Source organism: Alligator sinensis, unplaced genomic scaffold (genome assembly GCF_000455745.1).
Source record: "Alligator sinensis unplaced genomic scaffold, ASM45574v1 scaffold203_2, whole genome shotgun sequence".
Taxonomy (NCBI): Eukaryota; Metazoa; Chordata; order Crocodylia; family Alligatoridae; genus Alligator; species Alligator sinensis.
This window is the reverse complement of record NW_005843264.1, coordinates 100,327-123,293: the sequence shown is the minus strand read 5'-3', so window position 1 is coordinate 123,293 and position 22,967 is coordinate 100,327. Positions and strand designations below refer to the sequence as shown.

The window sequence follows — 22,967 nt, the reverse complement described above, 5'->3', positions numbered from 1 at the left end:
GACCTGGCTGGGCTGACTGGGTACAATTTACACCTGTGCTCATCGTCTACATGTGTATTTAAATCACAGTAAATTACTCCGCCATAAAATAGTACTGCCTCTGTAGACAGTGTAGACAATGAGGCTTTATTCTGTGGCTAATTAGTATACTCTGCAGTAAAACACATGTGTAGATGTAGCCATAGAAATTTGTCAGCAAGTTAAAAACAGCACATAGGCAGATTAACATACAGGCCAGCGAGGCCCAGGCAATATTGCCAAGTCTCACAAGAAAAAAAAGTGGCACTGCCTTTAAAAACAAGCCCGAAACAAGCCCAACCCATTTCAAAGAGAGGGGAATGGGGATACTTGTTCAAATTCCATATTTTTTTAGTAGTTCTAGTTTTGCTGCATATAATATTAAATTACACATAAAAATATTAAAATAAATGTATGTGTATTTACATTATTTAAAAAGTTCATCTTCATACTCTCTACCCTCAGTGGTCTCTGTTGCCATCAGATATATTCCCATGTTGAACTGCTGAAGCATATCCCAGCTTGGGACAAAATCCTTGCAGCAAATCCCCAGTCTTTGTAGCCCGCACTGAGGGCATGCAAGCTGCAGATCACAGCTCTGGCCCAGCTCAAGACCACACCAACACCACTGTAATCCCAGCCCAGCCCTGGAACAGTTCCCCACTGTGCCAGTGTTGCTAGGAAACCCCAGCCCTACCCTATCACCCAAAATAAACCACTTCAAAATAAAACAAGCCTGAAAAACCTCAATCCACAGCCCCCCCCCCCCCCCCCCCCACAAAAAACAACTTTAAAAAAACCCAAGCCAAATTCTACTTATTATAAACAGACTTGGCAACATTGGGCCTAGAAAACTAGATTCAGTGCTACCAGATATATGAAAATTATTCTTCAATTTTGACTCAGTTCTCATTTGCTCACTGGCCAGTTATGGTAAGCAATGTAAAGCAAATAAGAAGAAGGCTTATTTGCATACCAGACACTGGAAATATGCAAATAAGTCCTCTTCTTATTTACTTTATATTGTTCACTGTAATTTACCAGCGAGTGAGTGAGACCTGTGTCACACACCTCCACAGCACAAGTATTGGAAAAGGAAGAAAGGAAGAGGTTCTTCTCTTTGCTGGAGCCTAGTTTGGGGTTCCAACAAATTATAACCTGGCTTTGTAGAAGTCTCACCCTCTAGGGCATTGATCCAGCATCCTATAGCAGCAATGATATAGTGAAAATCAACATGTAAAAATTCATCACTGAATGCAGTGATAAGACCACATTTCTACCATCAGTAAAAGTAGACAAGTGTAGAAAAACTGTTTTCTGTACATAAACCTTATTAACAGCTAACCCAAGAAGCAGAACAGCAAGCAGAGATTTTTAATCATGTTTCTTCTTATTTTTATTCTTGTGAGTCTCTTCCACCTTACCAACAGACCTACCTCTTGTAGGTTTGTGTGGTAAAGCCGCACACTGTACTGGGATAGCAGCTGCACTTTTCCAACTCAGAGCAAACTTTAACATTCAAACTGTGCACCAAACACCTGCACCACTTGATGGCTGCTTGTGACATGTGTGCTGCATTGCAAGAGCCAGTCAGTGAAGAGCACACACCAACTGCAGATGCTTTCTCAGCCTGATGAAGGATATTTATATGCGAAAGCTTGCAAAGAAGAATTTTTCCAACTATTTGAGTTGGTCTAATAAAAGATAACAGATTTACCCAAAGAACTTTGTCTGCCTGTGTACTTAGACCAACATGGCTACAACCTATACCTCTGTACTGCAAAAGCACAAGGCAATTTTAGAGCCTGCAGCATAAATAAAGCTGAGGAACTGGAAAGAGATTTTGTTGCTCTTGGTGAACTTAGTTTCCTTCAGGTGCAAGGGATTGAAAGATTTTACAGCCATAATGAATAAGGCAGATATAGGCCGTGTCACCTCTCCATTATACAAACCAGGGATCAAGGCACATGGAGGTTAACTGTGTGCCACGGTCACACACAGGAAGTCTGCACTAAATCTAAGAACTGAAGTCTGGCACCATAAAATCAAGTTATCTGAATCACAAAACCAGCATTTGCTAATTTAGACACCTGATTGCTAGTCCCAGCTGCAGGAGCCCCACTGGTAAACTTTGCTATCTATGACCTCTAGTACTGCAGTGCTATTTGAATTTTTGATCTGAACAGTATTGAATCTGATGCTGCACCTGCTTCTGTCTCACTCCTGCACTGTCATCACCAGCCTGACCAGAAATATTTCCCTCCTCCACTCATCCAGGCCTCCATCAGCTTTTTCTCCCACTGCTCTCATAACTTGCTCCTTTCCTTGGTCAGCCTGGCAGCTCCCCTCTCCTTACTGAAACCTTCCTCAATGCTCACTTCTTCACCTGAGTTCACACACACTATCTTAGCTCTGGGCAAATGCTGGCCTACATTTTGAAGAGTGACTACTGATTTAGGTACTTTAGAGACATTGTAAAAGAGACTGAATGCCAGGTTGTGTTGAACATCCACTTGCTGAAAGCAGACTTTTTTGAGAGGAAGGAGATCCTAGGACACGAGCTAACTAGCATTAAGATGGAACTTGACCAGTCTGTGAATGACATATATGCTAGAAATGCCTGCCACAGCCTTGGACTAGACTCACTGTTCCAGGAGGTGTCTTCCAAGTCTGTGTTCCCACATGTCTCATTTGGCCCATTAAATCACTAATTGTTGTTAAAATGCTGGCTGCTGTGACACACCCACTTCATCAGATGCTTTTAAAAGTGTCCTAACATGGGACTTCAATGGATTTGGTTTAATTTATTTTCAGTGCATATGGCAATGGCTGTACTTCCTGTTGTCTTGGGCTGTCTGAAGTTTAAAAGCAATGGTAATGTATCAATTAAGTAGATCCTGGATGTGTCTTGTAGGATCTGTGCTGCATTTGGAGCATCACCGGGATGGACTCTTGTCTACTGATTTGCCTCCTACTGCATCTCAGAGCCCCTCTTCTCCAAGCCACAGGTACCAATTCTTTTGTCCTAAAGCTCTGACTTCTCTGGGAATTGTTTTACCTAAAAGCCCATGCTGACACCTGCAACCAGTGATTGCAGCAAACAGGAGTAGTCTCTGGCATGCTGATCAAAGTAACTGTATCTGTGACTGGAATCACACATTTGGTTGCTTAAGGTACAAACCAGAGAGGGAATGGAGAAGAGCAGCAAGGGAGGCCCATCCATGCCAGCTGAGAATACATGCTCCTAAAACTGCTGAAGGCATGACCTGTTCTTTGTAGCCACCTGGCTTACCCCCCTGTTCTTTCAAGAGCCCCTCACCCTGATGTATGGACAGAACCATGGTAGGAAGCAAAGTGCCCACCCAGCCCTCTGTTCTCTGCTCCCATGGCTCAGAGAGGCACTGGTCCAGTCTTCCAGAGCCAATTATGAACCCTGCTGTGCAGCAGAGAATGGGGAGACAGCCCCCCAGGCAGCTACCACCACTGGAAAGAGAAAGGCATAAACATACAGCACAGTGGAATATGGAAATAGAAATCAATCAAATTTAAGGGGAAAATATCAGAGAAGCAAAAAGGGACAAGGGAGAGAGAGAAACACAGTAAGAGGGTGATGGCATCAGACAATACTCTGGAGGTACCCATCTGCCAAATATCATGAGAGGGCAACAGAGAAAAAGGGACTGCTTACAAATACTCAAAGCAAGGACAGCTGGAGTCCGCTCTGGAACAGGAGGTAGATGTGAAACTGCAGTGAGAGTGAAAGCAGTTTGCTGGGCCCAGGGTCTCCTGTAATTTCTTTAAATGCCGTTCTTCCTCTTTTGTTACTTTCTTCCTCTTCTGTAGGCTATTTCCTCCAAGCACAACTTAAATAACAAGGGACAGCAATTAAAAGACTTCAGTGGGGAAGGAAGCCTCCTATACCCCAGATCAGAGGAGTGGGAGCAGCTTAAGGAGAAACCACTTAATCAAGCCAAGCAGAAATAAGGGAGCATTAGCTAAACCTATACCCCTTTATTTTGATATATATGCCAAAGTCTGGGTTTTGCCATGTGGTGGCAGCCGCATCAAAACTGTCTGCATGGAGTCAGGGCTGCTGCTGTGGTATCCTGACTTGAATTGCTTCCTTCCCCTCCCACAGAAGGGGCCCAACTGCCTAAAGTAATAAATGAGGAGGAAGAGGTGAAAACTGCCCAGCAACAAACTGATGCCCAACTGCAAAAGTGTGCAGCTGTTGGAGAGGCCTTGCAACAGTGAGTAGAGCCATCGATGTGGTGTTATCAGTTCATGCACGAGAACCAAGCGAGGGCTCAGATATGCCTTCACTGTCAGGGGTACAAAGGGACGTAAGCTATCGGGTCTTGACCCTGGAGGTTTCGCAACCCAGGGATCAGGAACAGACAAGATCAGGGAAGCAAGGGGGGCAATTAGAGTCAGAGACTCAGGAGAAGATGCATCAGAAAACCTAAGGGACCAGGATATAGGCAGTCACCCTGAGTAGAACCACAAACCACAAGCAGCCTGAACTGGTTAGAAAACTTCCTTGTAAATGTTTTCAGTAGAAAATGGCCTTTCGATAAAATGGAAGCTGACACTGAAATTATTCGGGTTTGGTTAGAAAATGTGTGGGTTTTATCAACAAATAGAATTTTCTTTTAGTTTTAAAGCAAAAAAGTACGGTTTTGCAATGACAGCATGAAGAAAATCACATAAAAAAGCATACTAAATTTTCTTTTCTGTTGACATTTGTCTGAGGGGAGCTGTTCATTCCCAGCTCTACCAACAGCCTCTCACAACATCCAAAGTCTGTTACCCCCTCTTCATGCCCCTCTGAAGTAGTGTAGCTTTATTACCTTCCATTTTACAGATGGGGAAGCTAAGGCCTAGCGTAAGCAGATTAATGAATTGGCAAGCTGGTCACGAGCCTAGGGGCTCCTACCAATTCAGGCCCCGGGATCCTCATCAGCGGGGAAGTGAAAGCCGTAGGTTTAAACTCAGCACCCATTTTTCACACCTAGTTTAAACCTGTGGCTTTCACATTCGCTTCCCTGGGAGCTGGAAGCAGGGCCTCTCCTCCACCAATGGGGCTGGGGGAAGGAGAGCCGTGCCACACCTGGGGGAGGGGGATGGGCCAGCTGGCACCGCATCTTGGGGGGAGGGGGCCAAACCGGGCTGGGTGGGCTGTGCCCTACTGGGGAGGTGGGGAGAGGCAGGCAGTTGGGGCCGGGCCAGGCCAGCCAGGTCAGGAGCACCACACTGCACTATGCCATGCCTTTGTGGGCTATAGCCCCCCCAAATTCATCTTAGCCCAAGCCCCACCACAGCTACCCCTCCCAGTGCCATCGCCTACCTGCAGAGACATGGCACGGCGTTCCTGGCCCAGCCCAGTCCAGCCCAGCCTGGACCTCTGCATCTGCCTGGCTGCATGGGACAGCTGGGCAGCAACTCTCTGCACATAAGTGTAACAGTGGCCGGGCGGGAAGTGAGACTGAGCCATGGGCAGCTGAGGGGTGGGGGGGATAGGGCAGAGGGCTGTTTGTGTCTGTGTGTGTGGTTCTGTGTGTGTGTGTGGGTCTGTCTGTCTGTGGGTCTGTGCATTTATGGGTGTGTGGGGGGCGGTCTGTGTGTGTGGGTCTGTGTCCATGTGCAGAGAGTGAGAGTAGAGTGCATGCACCCGTTTCTGCACACCTGTGTGTGTGCATGTATATGTGGGAGGTGTAGGTTGTAGCCATGTTGGTCTAAGGACATGGGCAGACAAGGTTCTTTGTGTAAATCTCATATCTTTTATTATTTATTTTAAATAGTTAGAAAAAATTTTCTTAGCCAGGTTTGGGTTTGAAAAGGAGCTCTCTCAGGGAAGAGGGGGGAAGCCTGACTGCAGGAGCAGCATCTGACTGCTGAGGGATGGAGTATTCCCCGGTAGGCTGGAATGAGGTTTTAGCTGGGTGGCTTTAATCTATGTTACAGCCCAGGGGCTTGTGTTTTGTTGCTGCTTAAAGACCGGTGCTTTGGGTGAGGCTGTTAGTGGTTGGAGGAGGCCTCATAGGGGACCCCAGTGCCAGCGAGGGCGCAGTATTTGGGGTGCACTGACCCCAGCCCCAGAAAGGGGGCACTTGAGAAGCCCCAGAGAGAGGACATTGATGAGAAGCCCCAGTGTGGGTGTGGTGAGCCCCAGAGGAGGGGGCAGCATGTTGGAAAGCCCCAGAGGAGGGGGCAGAGCAAGACAGGGCTGCGTGGGGCCCAGAGAGGACAAGGGGGCCAGATTATAACAAGGTCCTGACTGAACAATGTCAACTCCAGCTGCAAGGCTTGGGGTGTGGTAAAAGGATGGTTGGAGCCACGCATAGCCCATAAGGCTAGGGTGCCCCTGAAGCACCCATTACAGAGCAGGACCCACAAGGGATCCAGGAGTCCACGGGGTCAGATATTACAACAAACCGTGTCCAAGAGGCCATAAGGCAGCCTCCCATATATTTATTCTCCATCAAAGACATGGCGGGAGAGACGTGAGGGTGCCCTTTGGGCCAACTTGGCACAGGAAGGGGGCCTTGGGGAGATCACGGCCAAGCCCGCAGGACCCTGCGCCATGACAGCAGGTTTTGCATTTCTTGTCCTGGCATGGTCTGGATCCATTTGGTGTGTTTTGAGCTGTTGTAAGTTTTCTTCTGGTGATGAGGTTAGTGAGGTTCGGTGCTTGTTTAAAGGCTAGGATGAGTGGCTCTGGGAAGATCTCCTTAAGAATTGGGTCTCCTTCTAGTATGGGTTGCAGTTGTTTTGAGGATTTTCCATATAGGTTCTGGGGAGGGGTGATATGTCATAACCAGTGGTCTGCAATTTGTGAGGGTTTTCCTTCTGTACTGCAGCAGTTCTTCATGTGGTATCCAGGTGGCTCTTTCAAATGTGTGATCTATCTCTCTGGAGGAGTGTCTTTGTTGCGTGAAAGCTGTCTTAAGATTTGTGAGGTGACGATCCTGGGTGTTCTCCTCAGTGCAAATTCAGTGGTATCTGAGGGCTTGGCTGTATATCGCAGCTTTCTCAGTGTGTTTAGGGTGATTTCTGCTTCCGTGCAGATGTGTGTTGGTTTGTGCGTTTCTTGTATAATGTGGTCTGTATTTTACTATTCTGGATGCTGATCATTATATCTAAAAAGGAGATATTGGTGCTGGAGTACTCAAGAGATGGCTGGATGGAGGGGTGATGATTGTTGAATTTCTGATGGAACTCAATCAGATTGCAGGTTTTCAGTCTAAATGATAAAGATGTCATTGATATATCTTCAGTATAGCAAAGATTTAATGGCGCAGTCTTCAAGGAATTCACTTAAAAGTGAAATTGTGTGTGAGGATGAAGTATATAAGATCAGTAGTATCTTTGGGTCTGTACTCAGAGTTATCATCTTGCTCCTGTAGGTATTTAAGGCAGGCTTGGATGCTGTCCTGGTGTGGGATTTTGGTATATAAGCTGGTAACATCCTTGGTGGCTAGGAGGATATTGCTGGGAAGGCGGTCTACATTTTTAAGTTTTCAAAGAAAGTCTGTAGTATCTTGGACAAAACTCACTCTTTGGGTGACAAGTGGTTTAAGGATTCGTTCGACGAAACACACTGACTCCTCAATTTACATTTTCACTGACTGGCTTTCCTGCAGGCATACCAGCCTCTGGCTTCTTTACTATTCATTCCATCCAGGAAGAGCACGCACCAACTGCAGATGCTTCCTCAGCCTGACGAAGGGTTTTTAAACGCAAAGCTTGCTAAGAAAATTTTTTCCAACTATTTAGTTGGTCTAATAAAAGATATCAGATTTACCCAAAGAACCTTGTCTGCCATGTGTGTGTACATTTGACTGTAGTGGGGGCAGTGAACAGGGAGAAGAGGTGGGCATGTTGTCCCGTCCCCCCCACAGCCTGGCAGGGTCCACCCAGTCTCTCCCGCCAGCATGAGGAGGGGAAAGGGCCCCTCTCCCTCTGCCCCCCGCCCCCCAGCCCAGCCCCATGGGGGAGGGGGCCTCCAATTTTTTGCTTGCCCAGAGCCCCAGTACACCGTAATACACCTCTGAGGCCTAGAGAGATGAAAAAACTCATATTTTTCCAAAGCTTGGGGCAAGTATTTTGCCTCCTATCTGAAGACTTTCCTTGGAGCTGCCCAGGGACGCCCTGAGCTGGTGACTCACTGCCCAAGCTGTGCTCCCTGGCTTGAAGGCAGGATTCACTGGGCAGACACCACTTTCTGAAGGTCTGAAGAGCGTTCAGAAACAATGCTCAGAAGTTAATGGTGTTAGGGGCAGGCTTAAGCAAGGAGGAATTACCGCTTAAGGAGCCCAAGCAATGATCACTTCTTGCCAGCTCTGCAGCCTGTGCATTGGAAATGCACACGGTATCGCTTCACTGTTCCTTCTTCCCTCCCTCAGTTCCCCTTGGGAGGCCAAGCCCTATTTTGCTATTTGCCCTTCTGAGCATACATTTTCCTTTCTCTATTACAGCATAAAAATACTAGAAAATCTGTTGCTGCGAGCCAGGTTTTCCAAGGGGAACTTCACTTACATGGCACCCACCATCCAGACATTTGTATTCAGTATCAAGTCCAGGAATTTCTCAGGGTTTTCTCTCAGCAGTGATGAACAAAAGGTCAGTATCAGCTTCATATCTCGTTTTGTACTAGATGCCACAGTCCTTGCCATTTCACAGTTCTTCCCATCACAAAGGCTCTCATCTTGACCATATTCCACGGGGACTGAATGCCAATGCTAGCTTTCATTTCCATGGGACTCGGGCCTGTAGTCCCACCCCCACTGGGCTTCCTTTCCCCTCTTGTTTGGATGTGAAGCTCTTGTAAGCTCTGCAAATGAGTGATACCCCATCAGGGCCAGATTAGTTTAGTGTACCAGCTGGCTTCCCTGGTGATGGAGATGCTCCTTATAGATCAGGACAACCCCTATTTTGAAGCAACCTGAACACATGGGCTGCACACAAACAGCAAAGCCGGAACACAGAGGCTCAACTTTTGCTGGGGGGAAGAATTCAAAGTGGCTCTTTCTTTTATACCTTAAGCTCCTCCCCTGAACAAGGCTGTGCATTAGAGGCTGAGCTGAGATCCAGGCTAAGGTTTTGAGTGTTTTATTGTGGAGGCCCAACATCAAATATTTGAAAGAGCCACTCTGGCAGTCATCCCATCATGGAGTAGCCTGCAGACACTGAACTTCAGTGGACAACCAAACCTAGCCAGCACCTTCCATAAGGCTTCATGACTGATGGAGTCGAAGGCCTTGGTTAGGTCAGTGAATGCCATAAACGGCTCCTGGTGTTGCTCTTTACACTTTTTTCTGGATCTGTCGTGCAACAAAAATCATGTTGGTATTACCCCGAGATGGTCTAAAGCTACACTGGGATTCTGGAAGTACATCTTCGGCAAAGGGGAGGAGGAGATTCAGAAAGATGTGAGTAAGAATCTTCCCGGCAACAGAGAGGAAGGCAATGCCTTGGTAGTTCCCACACACTAACTAGAGTTCCTGTTTTATGTGGCTTATTATATTGTGTTCCTAAACACGCCACCTTTTGCTCTGGGCACATGCATGGTACCGACAAGGCCCATCTAAAGTATAAAGTAGACAAGACAAAATGAAACAGAAACCCTAGGTCCTCCCAAAACTAGCAGCCCATTGGGATAGCACAGTCAAGACACATCACCCTCTTCAGCCAATGGCACACAAGAGAGGAAGATGACTAGCATCATATCTGGCTGCTCCTGACTCCTCAACTTAAAAGACCAGATACCTGCTTGGGGGTAGATCTGTACAGGGCAGGCTTCGGCACAAGTTCAGAGCTGGACTCAATCTCAAACTGCTGGTGCCACAGCAAAGCACCTTAACCACTCTACCACCACATCCATGGGCTAGAACCCACAATAAAAGCCTTTTCAAGTCACCCAGAGTAGGAGTCTGTTAATACTTGCCCCCATTCATTCAGGTTGCCCTAGCAAAAAACACCTGGTAAGAGAGGACATTGCAAAATACCCTGATGTTCACATTCTCATTCTGCTGGGCCAAGGGGAGAAGGCATTCCAGAATAAAGGGCTTCTTGATGAAAATATGGTATATATTCAAAACTTCCTCTGGACTTGCATCTGGATATGAGTTTCAGTCTATGAAATCATATCTGTAATGTGTTCCTGCACTAGGTGATGTGGACTATTTTGCACTAGTTGTGTGGACTGTATTGCCTTAGGGGAAGTGGCTGAGTGGAACCATGAGTATCACTGTATTAATTCAGTCTGAAGCTGACAAAGGCATGCAGCCTTATGACCCTGCATGAAGCTGTAAGGAAGGGTCACAGACTGTTGTCTAAATTAAGGTTTGGTGTCTCCTAATTTCTATATGAATCTAAGCAATGTGGAGTTCGTAGGGCAGATTCTCATCCATTGACTTCATTGAATGATTTTTCATTGAGAAAGAAGTGGAACTGCAACAATTCACACCAATAGAGGTGTTTTCTCTACTGGCATTGTTGCCTTGGAGAGCCATTTATATGATCAAAATCAAGACAGATCTGTTTTTATCACAGTCTTTGTCCAGTTGGTAAGTGAGCACACCAGGGTTGCAATCTAGTCCTACTTAAATCAATAAGATTTTTGCCATTGGCTTTAATAGGGTCAGGATTTCCTTCCAAATTATTGTGTTTTGTTGCCCTGATGAATCCCTGAGAATTTAAAAAAAAAATACTGGGAAAAGCAAACACCAGTGCTAGGCCTGTACTAAGTGTTGTGCAAAATGGGTCATGCTCTTGTCTCTTGTGTCCCTAATACTTAATAATGTTCTCTCTTATGTCAATCAGTGTATACAGCACTATAAAATAACTTGGTGCCTAGAAACTTAGAAATTTTCATTTACCACCCTCTGTTCCTCATCACTCCTGTCAGTGTGACAAGGTAGAAAACCAATGCCAAGCCTCCATTCCCATGCTGCTATGGATCAAGCCGCTTATCTCTACAGAGGTAAACACAAGCCAATGTGAGAGACAGCCAACAGTTTCCAGCAGCTTTTTCACTATTTCCTCTCCCAGCAACCCTCTCCCTCCCTTTTATCTGGTAAATTCTCAACTTAGCATGTTTCCCCGTATACCCGACAGTCGTTGGTCCTTGGATTTTTCTCAGGCAACTCTCAGGTGTCTCCCCAGCCACCCAGCAGAGATGCTTTGGGATCTGAGACATTCCACTTCTTCTCACATCCCAAACCCCTTGCTCCTGCCTTCACAGTATGGTCCTCTCTGTTCAGTACTGTTCTCCTATCATTTCTGTCTCCATTGGCAAATTGGGGTCTCATGCTTCATTGTCTATCATGACTACTTTGTGCCTTGCTGCGTGTTCAGTATGCCAGGAGTGTGATGTGCTCACAGTTTGATGCAAGGAAGAACTTTCACTGGGGGCAGAGGCAATGAGGGAGAGATTTTGGCTTTATCCCCCTTGATTGAATTACAAGTGCAGCAGGCACTTAAATTCACTTACATGGCCATGAAAGAGTCTAGGAATTTCCTTAATGCTAGCCCCTGCATCGACTGCCCTGGGGGTTTCCAGTATTGACAGTCTAATAACATTTTGGCTCAAATTTGTTTACCCTGTAAAGCAGCCCTTTGTCTGAAAGAGTCTTTGCATTATTATTGCAAGAAGGTTTGCTGATCTCCATCCTAAGGAATGGAACTGGGGCTCATCAAAGCCAAAAGCATGAACTGCCACCTCTTGAGCAATGTGTCCCACAGCACACCTATAACAGATCTATATCCACTGCAGATCAGCATAGGGGCCGGGGCAGGGATAGTAGACTCCTCAGGGAGTTACCCAAGCAGTGCAGCAAAGTGCCCTTCCCAAGCTTTCTCAGATATACACAGCCTGGTGGTGTCTGGCCAGCAGCTCGTCCTCAGTGTATACAACTAGAGAAAAAATGTGTTATACCTGTGCAAACTTCTCATCTGGATGTGTCTGCCACTCAGTTCCCCTACACAAAGAGCAAAAGATAGACTTTCAACCGCCAATTAACTGAGGAAAAGCAGAAGAAGACAGATTACACAACTCTAAGAGCCTAGAGAGGAAGGTTGGTCTAGGGGTTAGGGCACTGGCTTGAAAGACCTGTGTTGAAGTCCCTGCTCCACCACATGGGTACTGTATTACCCTAGCAAGTTCTGTTGGTCTAGCTCCACAAACGTGTTTATGTGCTTAATTCCTGTTGAATATAATGGGTGTTGCACACGGTAATATCTTTGTGAATTGGCCCTTAGCCTTTTGTGTCCCAGTTCTTCAGGTGAAGATCAAGCTTACCAGAGGGTAGGGTAAAGTGAATCCATGGCGAAGGTGGGCAATTATTTGGGCCTGCAGGCCTCATAGGAAGTTTTGCTGAGCTGTTGTGGGACAGGTCAGCATCTCCAACCCCTCCCTCCATGCAACAACTCACCCAGGGGTGACTGGTGCCTCCTGAGTCTGGGGGGGGCACAATTTTTGTGTGGGTCAAAAACCCCATATCCACTCCTATATTTCTGTGTAGTAGCTTAGTACAACTGCCCCCCACCCCATGCCACCGGCCTGCGTGGCAAAAAAAAAGCCCCATCCAGAGTGGTGCCAAGTCACCCGCGGGGGGGGGGGGGGGGGGGGGGCCCATTCCCCCCCCCCCTGCATTTTCCCCCTACCAGTCACCTATGAACTCACCAAAACTCCCTATGTGGGATGGGGGCACAGGGGGGGTGGGGAGCGGTGTTCAGGAGTGGGACAGGTGGACAAGGCTGGGATCACAGGGCAGGGTCATGGTGAGGTGACAGCGTGGGGCTGGGGCCCAAGGTAGAGTCATGATATGCTACCTGCATGTCCCTGTGACGGGTGCTGGTTCTGCAGGCAGGGACATGTGGGGAGTAGATTGTGGCCCCAACTCTGTGCTGTCACCATCCCAAGATCCCGGCCTCAGCCCCAGCCCCAGCCCTGGATGCAGTTCCTTGCCCACCTCCAGCCCCATGCCAACTGCCCAGCCATACGCCCTGCCCATGCAGATCCCAACCAGTCTCCATGGGCATGCAGGCAACAGATTAGAGCTCTGTCCCTGTCCTGGGCCCCAGCCCTGTGCCATCACTGCCCCAAGATCCCTGGTCTTGCCCACCCATCTCGCTTCTGGATGTTGCTCCCTGCCCTTCCACAGCTCCATTCCAGCCAAGCGCTCTGCCCGCAAGGGCCCAGCCTCTAGAGGTGGGTGTGGAGCAGACAGGCTGGGGTGCCCAGGCAGTGGGGCTGGGTCTGCGAGCTGGAAGGAGCTACTGCTGGTGGGGCTACCAGGAAATAGAGTCCAGCCACCACACTCCCCCAGCCTCACTGTGCACACAGGAGTGGCAGGACCAGCTGCATGCAGCACAGCTTGGGCTGCGCCCCCACTCTGACCCATCCCCTGGACCTAGGAACCAAGGGATCCACCATGGACTGGACAAAATCTCTCAGTGGGCCAGATCTGGCCAATGTGCCTTATTTTGCCCACCCCTGAACCACAGGAATCAAACCCAAGCAGAGATGGATTTGGGGGGGGGGGGGGGGGGGGGGGGGGGGCAGGGCAGGGAGCGCACTGGAGGTGCATCTCCCTTTGATTCCTGGTCCATCCAAAGTTTAAGGCCAACTGCCTAGCAGTGGCAGCACCGCTTCTAGTCAGGCAACACTGAGGGAGTCAATTGACTTAATAGCTCATTATAATTTACTTGTTTCCTTGTAAACCCTTCATTCTATAGGTGTTAACAACCCTATTTTCTTTTAAATTGTCCTTAATGGTTCCACTTCTTCAGCTATCCTTAATAGCTGAAGATTACTGCATAGATTTCATAGATGTTAGGCTGGAAGGGACCTGGAAGATCATCAAGTCCAGCCCCCTGCCCCAGAGGCAGGAAGTGCTGCTGTGCTTCTGCAGTGCAGCTGTCTGTTAGTTGCTTCTAGTAATGTAGCTCCCATTTCATAGCCCTGCAGACTGTTTTTTAACTGTAGCTAAAAACATTAACCCAGGTGTGGAAATATTAAGTCAGGTGAACTTTAGCTCAGGTGTGGAAATCACTTTCCATGTAGCATTGGAGGCACTGTCCAGATGCTCAGGAAGACTTGATTTTGTTTTATGATCCTGAAAAATAGACCTATATTTAACTATAATGATTCCAGGACTAATAAAACAACTTCTTTGGATTATTTTTGACTAGTTTGTTGTGTTTTATGTGATATAGTAAATTAATGCACATTCCAATATTTTTTTCTTTACTCTTAAACTGAATAATATAGCTCTAAGCTCCTACTTAATAGTGAAACTTCTAGTTTCTTTTTAGCTAGAGAAAAATGTGTGCGGTGTTGTACTGCTGATGCCCTCCACCCCTTCTTTCAAAATCCTAGGTCTGTCCGTGAACCCAAGCATAAGGAAGCATCAAGCATGTGCAAAGTGAACGTGCTGGTATTTTTTTACAATTCTACTAGTAAGAAAAGTGAGTGGTGATTTTAAGTTCCTCAACTTTCCAGGGGCCCAATTTGAGACAATGCTGAAGAGGGCAGGTGTGCAAATCTTCTGTAAATCAGGCCCTTTTAAGGTGTTTACAGTAAGGTCTCTAAGCATCAAGACACCTGGAATCATTGGCTGCTTGCCAAGATCTTGGTACAAGCCTTAATGCAGTGACTGATCTGAAGTAAACCCTCTTATCCAGACTGCACTATGTTAAGGTGCATAACCAAACCTTCAAACTGGGCCTCATCTCTAAAGCAAGCCATTACATCAAAGAGTCCAGCAAACTGCTTCTGTCTTCATACATTTGGTGCAGCTGAAAACTTCAGATAGCTCTAAAGCTTCTGTAAATAAAGGTGTGAATCAAGGAAACTGAGCAGGCTGCCTCCATCCTTTCTAATACTTTTGCTATTAGGTGACTGAGAAAATTATCAGCCTCAGTCACATTCCTAGTCAAATGTGCACTGTCATCAAATTAAATCCTAAACCAGTTAGTTATTCTCCACCAGAGTGCTGTGGGGTGCCTTGAGATCCTTTCAAGGACGTCAAAGGTTGCCACACAATATTAGCACTGTTAGGTGTGGAAATATAGTTCAAGTGATAAACCCAGAGATTTCAAATAGGAATTCATGGCGTTAAAAACATTAGGACCTGCTGTGGTCTTTCTGAGTTCTTTGCAATAGGAATTGCTCTAGTATTTTTCTGTAGTCAAAGGTCGTGTGTAGATTAAATGAGGGGCACGTGTGCATAACACTTTAAAGTGGGTTAAATGCTTTTGCACCAGTTTAATGGTGTTGGTGTTTACATGCGTCCGCAGTGTATTGTGCAGTACTTCTAGCCACTGTAGCAAATTTGGTGGTGTAATGAGCCTTAAATGACTTGGGGCACAGCAAACTAAAACTCCTACAGCTGCAAAGCGAAGCACTGTGCAGCCCCACGTCTCTGCAGGAAGTTCTGCAGGCAGCCTGGTACCAGCACAAAGCCTGCCTGCCTGACAGTGGAGCCTGCCTGCCTGCCTGAGCTGCGCAGGGGCCTGGTGCTTCCCTCCGTGGCTGCAGTGCCCCCCAGCACCGCCCAAGGTGGGTGCCTGTGGGCAGGTGCCGCCTGTGGGGGGGCCACTGCTGCCATGGAGGGAAAAAGCAGACCCCCCCCCGTTCCACCCGCCGGCAGCTCACCCTCCCCTCCACGCCACCAGAGAGCCAGGTAAGTGCATGGGTGTGTTCAAGCAACGGGGGTTTACTTCACCCTAAATTGAAGTGCTGTTCTAAAAATCCCACTGCTTCAATTTAGGGAGCCTGTTTCATCTACGCACGGCCATAAAACAAGTGAAAGCTATCAGCTGGCATTTTCTGAGCACTGCCTCAAGTCTAAAAAGGTTGAGAACCACTGTCTTAAGCTAACCACAGAGGAGTAGGAAATCTGAGGTCTCCTGATTTCCTTTCCCCACTTTTTAAACTATTCCCTCTTTTAACCTAATCTTGATTCCTGGATAGTATTTCCCCAAAAGCCCTCAGCAAGATCATAGTTTGCAGCTGGGCATTTATGCTACATTTATCACCTTGGTATCCTGGTAGCTGACCTGTTGCAACCCTATCTTATTTCTCTTTGGGTGCCTATAGACGTTCTCCAGTGTGTTCTAATTAGAATGCGTTGAAGCAGACTCAATTAATTGAGCCTGCTGGAGCATTCTAGTTACAATGCGCCAGCATGTCTCACCATCATGTGTATTAAGTGTCCTGCATTTCAAAATAGCTGCAGGGGAGCTTTAACTAAAACTCATCAAATGAGCTTTAGTTAAAACACCCCCACTGCCATTTTGAAATGTGGGACACTTAAAATACATGACGGTGAGGCATTTTAATTAGAGTGGCTCTCTGGGAACAGCTCTAATTAAAACGTAACCCCTCTCCTTCCTTCTTCGATTACATCTAGAAGCACCCTTCATTTCTTGTTCCTTCAGCTTATCTAACACTGGCCTCCACTCCATTTCTATATACATCTTTGCCACTTTGTGCTCTGCATATCCTGTTATTATACTCAATCATCTATTGCAGATAAGACTCCAAAAGCAGCAGACAGGAACAAGCTGCCACTGTGGTGAGCAACGCACAGGCATAGAAAAGACACCAAAGGGAATGATGGTCTTTGGCCTCCTCTGCTGGCTGGTCCATATAAGAGGTTTATTTTGGCATCTTTCTACCAGCTTAATCCTCTAGCTCAACTGCTCGGAGTTTGTTTATTTAGTGGTCCAGATAGGGTCAGGTAAATAAGAGAATATTTCTGTCCCTCCAGCTACTGTTAAATCTCAGCTGAGCACCCCTATTTTTATCCTTTGGTTGCTTCACTTCTCCCTTCCTCAGTTATTATCTAGTGAACAGTGTACTGAAATGCATGTTGGGTTGAAGGGTTTGCAAGGCACCACAACGATCAAGTTTCATCATAGCAACCTGCTCCCCCTACTTCAGCTATTGTCTTTTCCTGGTTTTTAAACACTAACCCTATTTTTGTTGGATGCAGTGGACAAACATTTCCCCCCATCAGCACTCTAAGCAGATATCCTCATCCAAGAAGAAAGGACATGCCATGAGTTTCCCACCTGTGCTGTTGGAGGGAGTCCGGCAAAGGACTGAAGAGCACAGATTCGTCTGTATTTACATCAATACCTCTTGTGCCTTCCAGGTGAGAAATGCTCTGAGGTTTTAACAGAGGGTGGGGCAGGTGGGGGGGAAAGACAGTTTGCATGTACATAGCCCCTTTCATTCAGAGATCTTGGCAGACCAGTTCAGCAGAGCATGCACATGGGTCACTGCACTAAGATGCAGGCAAGTTCAGGCACAGCATGGCAGCTGTGTCACAGCACACAGCAACACTGCTGGTTTACAGAGAGGAACTGGAAGGGAACCTAGTAGAACTGGAAGTTTATAGGAATTCAGACAGAGCCAGGGTATGAGGTATATTGTATCCAGCCTAGGTACCCCAGGCTAACATACCTCCTCTTGCAATGAAAGCCCTAGGAATTTGTAAAGACGTGGCCAGCTTGCAGCCAAGCTACAGCAAGAAATGCCAGCTGGGTTTATCAGCTTGACTGCAGCACACAGCCAGGCCTCCTCCAACCTTTTGAATGTTAAGTGAATAGCTTCCTACAGAGCTTCACACTGGAAGGGAGAGAAGGGGTCTCTAAATAATCTGTCTGTCTAGTCAGACCTAATACACTATCTGTAGGTGTCCACAGTACAAGCACCCATAGTGCATAAGTATCTAGGGCTAGTGAACAGTGCTGGATTGAGAGCCCCAGAGAGTGCCCTGCCCACAGAATAAGTGTAACATGGGCAGTAGCAGTGTGAGATGCTCTTTGCTGCCCACCACCATGCCTCATGGTTATGCCCAGCAGTGACAGGATAGCTCAGTCCTTATGGCCGTTCAGTCTCAGGAGCACGGTGGTGGTGGTTTTCATTGTGGGCATCTGCCTAGTGAAAAGTGAACTGAAATCACTCTGGTCATTTTACACAGGCCACCAGATTGCCCACAGATAGGAGCAAATTTGGTCACGGCCAGCCAATGGGGCATTTAGAGCAGCAACCTTCAGAGGAAAGGTTCCTGTCCCATTGCCTTCTCTGTCCCTGATACTGTCCTGGTCACATCTCTCCTCTGGCTTTGCAGGATGAAAATAACAACACACTGCTAAACAACTACATCTTAGGGGCTACTCTAAGAAATACCTCTGTAAGGAACCTCAGCCACCCTGTGGAGATGCGCTTCTGGCATGACCGTGTGCTGGTAAGGGACCTGGTGTGGCTTTAGAGGGCTCAAGCGGGTGTATGTATACGGGTGCAGGGGCAGCTACCAGCAGCCATCTGTCTTGGGGCAAGTGAAGTAAAACAGGTCTCCAGAATGATGGAGGGAGAAAAAGGACACCAGTGAAGTTAGTATCTCATGAACTTGTCACAGCAATCACTCAGATTCAGTGTGATTCCAGTCTGCTGCTTTTGGGGAAGACTCTGGCCAGTGTCTGGCTATCCATGCAAAGGTGACAGTGAAGCATAAAGAGGGAGTCTCAAAGGTAACTGTCATCCCCTGCGCTCTCCTAGTGGTCTCCCCTGGTGGAGTTGCCTGCCAGAGGATGAGAAAAGTCAGGCTGACAGCTAAGTCTCCTTCACTCTGTACCACGTGGTAGTACTGCCGGGGCACAGCAAAGGAACTGTGTTCCTCTTGCAATGAAGGGATGTGGCAGACATGCCCTGCACACTGCTGAGGAGCCCCTCAGATAAATTCTAGCAGAATAAGATGTACCAGAGAACAGAAGCTCCTGCTTCAGGGAACAGTTCTTGGAAAATGACCTCCCCCTGAACCCAGGAGGGAAGGGTGTGTGCAGGGTGGGAACAGAGTCTGCATGGACCTGGGTAGAGCCGCAGCAGGGACAGTCCCTGGAACACAGCTAGGTTCTTTGTGCAAACCCAGTACACCTCATTGCCTCCTGCCAATTCCTATCTGAGAAAAGGGGTTGTTGAGACTCTGAGGGCCAGCCCCTGTGTCTACTGTCTTTGTCGAGACTGGGGAAAATGTGGTAGCCCTTGGGTGAAGAGAATGCCAGCCAAGTCAGTATAGGGCAAGGTAAACAAATTGTGTGGCCCTATAAAGAATCCATTTGACATTTAAGTCCTGCTCAGTACTGTGTGCTCTCTTCCATCTTCCTGCAGGCACTTCTGAAAGAACCAGTGTACAGGTTTCCCTTGCTTTATGTATGTGTAAATTGGTTCTTATGCAATGACCCTTTTCATACCAAAAAATCATTATATACAAGGTAAATTCACTCTTGTGCAATCAGTGTGGTGGAAGCCCAGTCAGCTGCTTTGTGCGCTGCATTGCGGGAGTGACGTGCACCAAAATATAGTCTCCTGTATGGATTTGTGCTCCTCGCTTATTATCTGCAACACGTGTTTCTGTAGTTGCCATCTCCATTATGGTAACATTCACCACCACCCTGTGCTTGTGTGTACTGTCTGCTGTTGGTGAGTACCAAAATTGTCTTGTAAAAGTGGTAGAAGTGGGTTTGGGGGTCAGTACAGTCGAGATTTTGGAATGTATCTCTATTTGTTACATTGTAAAGTGGGTTCCCTTTATGCAAAATTGAGTTATGTGCTGTTTTCCAGGAATGCATGTACAGCATAAAGTGAGGGAAACCTGTAGCTGATTTTGGGAGAGAGGGACTGAAACTGAGGGAAAGAACGCAAAGAACAAAAGGATGTCTGTTAACCAAACAATAACTAATAAGCTGTAGAATAACTGATAAGAATGGAGGGCTGGATCACCAGGCTGTTGTATATCTGCTTTATGGAAGCTATATTCATTTATGCCAGCTGGAAATCTGAGCATGATCAAGGAAAGAAGGAAAAGGTATAGGGTGCTCCAATGCATAGCAGCAGGCAGGAGTAATGGATGAAATAGGCTGAGTGGGCTGAATATCCAATATTGCCTTGGTACATTATGGGAGCCGCCTAAGGAAGGCCGCCTCATCACAAGCTCCAGTCAGTACTGGCCTGGGCAGAATTGCGAGGCATCTGCTACGGAGGACAATGCTGCCCATCTTGGGGTGATGGACAGTGTGATCCCCCATAGCAAGACTTTTCCCTCATGAGACCAAGTTTCACTTGTCACAGGGAATGAAGGGAGCACACCCCTCTCACCATTAGGGCTGTGCAAAACAGAAGTGTTTAGTTTCAACCAGCGATTTGACATTTCAACAGAACAGTGTTTTGTTTTGACTTTTGTTTCGAGCTAACATGGCTGTTTTGTTTTGTTTCGTTGAAACGTTTTGCCGTTTCGACCCTGTTTCGACATTTTGCCCATAGGATATAATGGGGAAGGTCAAAACAGGCTATAACTTTGTCATTTCTGGCCAGATGTATATGGAACTTGTAGGAATGGTAGCCCCTTCTGAGGGCATGATACATGCCAAATTTCAAGAAGATAGGTGCAGGAGGTTCGGAGAAACTGCACCCCAAAATCTTGAGAGCAAAACTCATATCATGTGTATGTGTGAAGCCACAATGGGGTCAAAACTTCAGGGGTGCTAGCTGCAGGGATGCTAGCCCCTGCTGTGGCAACACAGCCTGCCACATTTCAAGGAGATAGGTATAGGGGGTTGGGAGAAACTGCAGGCCTGGCTGCTAAGCTACTGTGTTACCAGTTACCAATTAATCATGATTCACTCAGGGACCAGCTCAATACACAGGACCTAGCTACTACATAACGACTTAACGAGCATGGATTAATGCCTACAAAACCACAGGCTAAGGAGAGGCAATAATGAATACAATCAACTGCCCCAAGAGAGACACAGTCAGTTGCACAAGCGCCCATGTCATAAGTTTTGCCTGTCAGCAGCTAGGGGTGCAGGGCCCCAGAACCCCCCTGCACCGATCTCCTTGACAGCTGGCAGGCTTTGTGGCTGCAGCAGGGGCTAGCAGGCCTGCAGCTTTCACCCTGCTGCACCTTAACACACAGTGTCACCCATGTCATGAGTTTTGTTTGTCCTCAGCTTGAGGTGAAGTTTCCCCCAAATCCCTGCACCTATCTCCTTGAAACTTGGCAGGCTTTGTGGCGTCAGCAGGGGCTAGCACGCCTGCAGTTTTGACCCTGCTGTGGTTTAACACATACACTTGATATGAGTTTTTCTTTCAGGATTTTGGGGTACAGTTTCTCCAAACACCCTGCACCTATCTCCTTGAAACTTAGCAGGCTTTGTGGCCTCTGCAGGGGCTATCATGCCTGCAGTTTTGACCTCACTGTGGCTTAACACATACATGTGACATGAGTTTTGCTTTCAGAAATTTGGGGTGCAGTTTCTCCAAACCCCCTGCACCTATCTCCTTGAAACATAGCAGGCTTTGTGGCCTCAGCAGGGGCTAGCATTCCTATAGTTTTGCCCGTTCTGTGGCTTAACACATACACATGACACAAGTTTGGCTCTCAAGATTTTGGGGTGCAGTTTCTCCAAACCCCCTGCACCTATCTTCTTGAAACTTGGTGTGCTTTATGCTCTCAGAAAGAGCTACCATTTCATGTGTCTCCTGTTTTCCTTCTCCCATCAGGACAACTCCACTGCAACCTGTGTCTTTTGGTTGGAAGAAGCAGGTAATTACAACTATCGTGGGCCACCCCCTAGCTCTGTTAAAGCATCCTTGACCCTCACGGTGCCACCTGCCAGAATAGGGAGAGTAACAAGGAAAAAGTTCAAGTCAGTGGAGACTGTGCTGCCTCAGAAACCTGGATAAATGTAGGGAGAACATATGCAGCTGAGAATTACCAAGATTCATGCTATGGCCTCCCCTGCCCATTAGCCCACTATGGTCACCCCTCTAGCCCTGAAAGATAGGCCTTCTGACAGTGACAAGTACATCAAGTCCCCCATGTCCCCTCCCTCTCCACATTACTATCTATGGAGAGTCCCCAGCACACTCCACTTTGGCCAGGACCCTGCAGCTCCTAGGGCTACCTAGCGGTCAACCCAAACACCTAAAACTGGTGGCCAAAATCCTATACCCCTTATCACATATGACAGGGGTGCAGATCTGGCACCAGAACAGGCAAGGCACCCTGCACACAGCCAATCAGGGCATTGGCAGCCTCTGCACACTCAGGAAAGCAATCTCCACTTAAAGTTTTGCTTCCTGGCAGGGTCCCTCAGTACAGAAGCTTCCAGGGCTTGGCAATGCTCACAGCCGGATCTGACAGGATGGAGGTGCAGGATATCCTGCCTGAGCAGGACTGAGGAGCTAGCTTGGGCATGTTTTCTTCTGTCAGCTTTATCCAGACGTTCCTCTTCACACTTTGAGAACAGCTCTCAATGATTCAGCACCAACAAACACAGATCCTGGTCCTGCTTTAGCCTTGACCCAAGCCCTGACCCTGTGTCCCAACTTACCCCACATCCCAGGGCTGGCTGGCTCTTCTGTTCACACTCCCAATGCCACAGGAGCAAAATATGAAGCTACATTTGGAAAGACACTGAAATCTTATTGAAAATCATTGTGACTTGGGTTCCTAAATCACTTAAATGCTTTGCACTATGTTGCTTATGGCCTTTTACAGGGCTGGTCGTGTTGCTCTGTGGCCACCGGCTGTTTTTGTTTTTTTTTTTAATCATTTCTCCCTCTTGCAGAGAGTGACAGCCAGGGGACCTGGAGCAGAGAAGGCTGCAAGACCATCCATGAAAGGCACATGGTCCTGTGCCAGTGTAACCACCTCACTTACTTTGCTGTGCTGCTGGTAAGGGTGCCATTTCTCCCCATGGCTCTTGCTTAGTAATGGGGGAGACAAATGGAGCAAAGACAGACTCATTTTCTTAGCTGCTCTAAAGAGTACTGGCTTCTGTGGCTGTTTCCCACTTTCATTTTCCTTCACTCCCTTCCTCTCTTCCCTCCCCTGTCTTGGAACTCCAGAAGAAATGATCCAAGAGCACCT

The 22,967-nt window shown here is 47.4% G+C and overlaps 1 protein-coding gene across 2 annotated transcripts in view; it reads left to right on the top strand.

Moving 5' to 3' along the window:
* The window catches only part of LOC102376843 (adhesion G-protein coupled receptor G5), a 32,344-nt gene that overhangs the window by 3,503 nt on the left and 5,874 nt on the right, over positions 1-22,967 (top strand). Inside the window, exons 2-8 of one of the 2 annotated variants that reach the window (XM_025194622.1) lie at positions 2,933-3,026; positions 4,157-4,268; positions 8,496-8,640; positions 17,022-17,183; positions 18,165-18,281; positions 21,596-21,638; positions 22,666-22,772. In XM_025194622.1, coding sequence (XP_025050407.1) covers positions 2,963-3,026; positions 4,157-4,268; positions 8,496-8,640; positions 17,022-17,183; positions 18,165-18,281; positions 21,596-21,638; positions 22,666-22,772 — 750 coding nt within the window. In that variant the 5' untranslated portion in view covers positions 2,933-2,962. Of the gene's footprint in view, positions 1-2,826; positions 3,027-4,156; positions 4,269-8,495; positions 8,641-17,021; positions 17,184-18,164; positions 18,282-21,595; positions 21,639-22,665; positions 22,773-22,967 lie in introns of those variants that run through there. The other variant, XM_006038144.1, reaches the window with a different exon arrangement.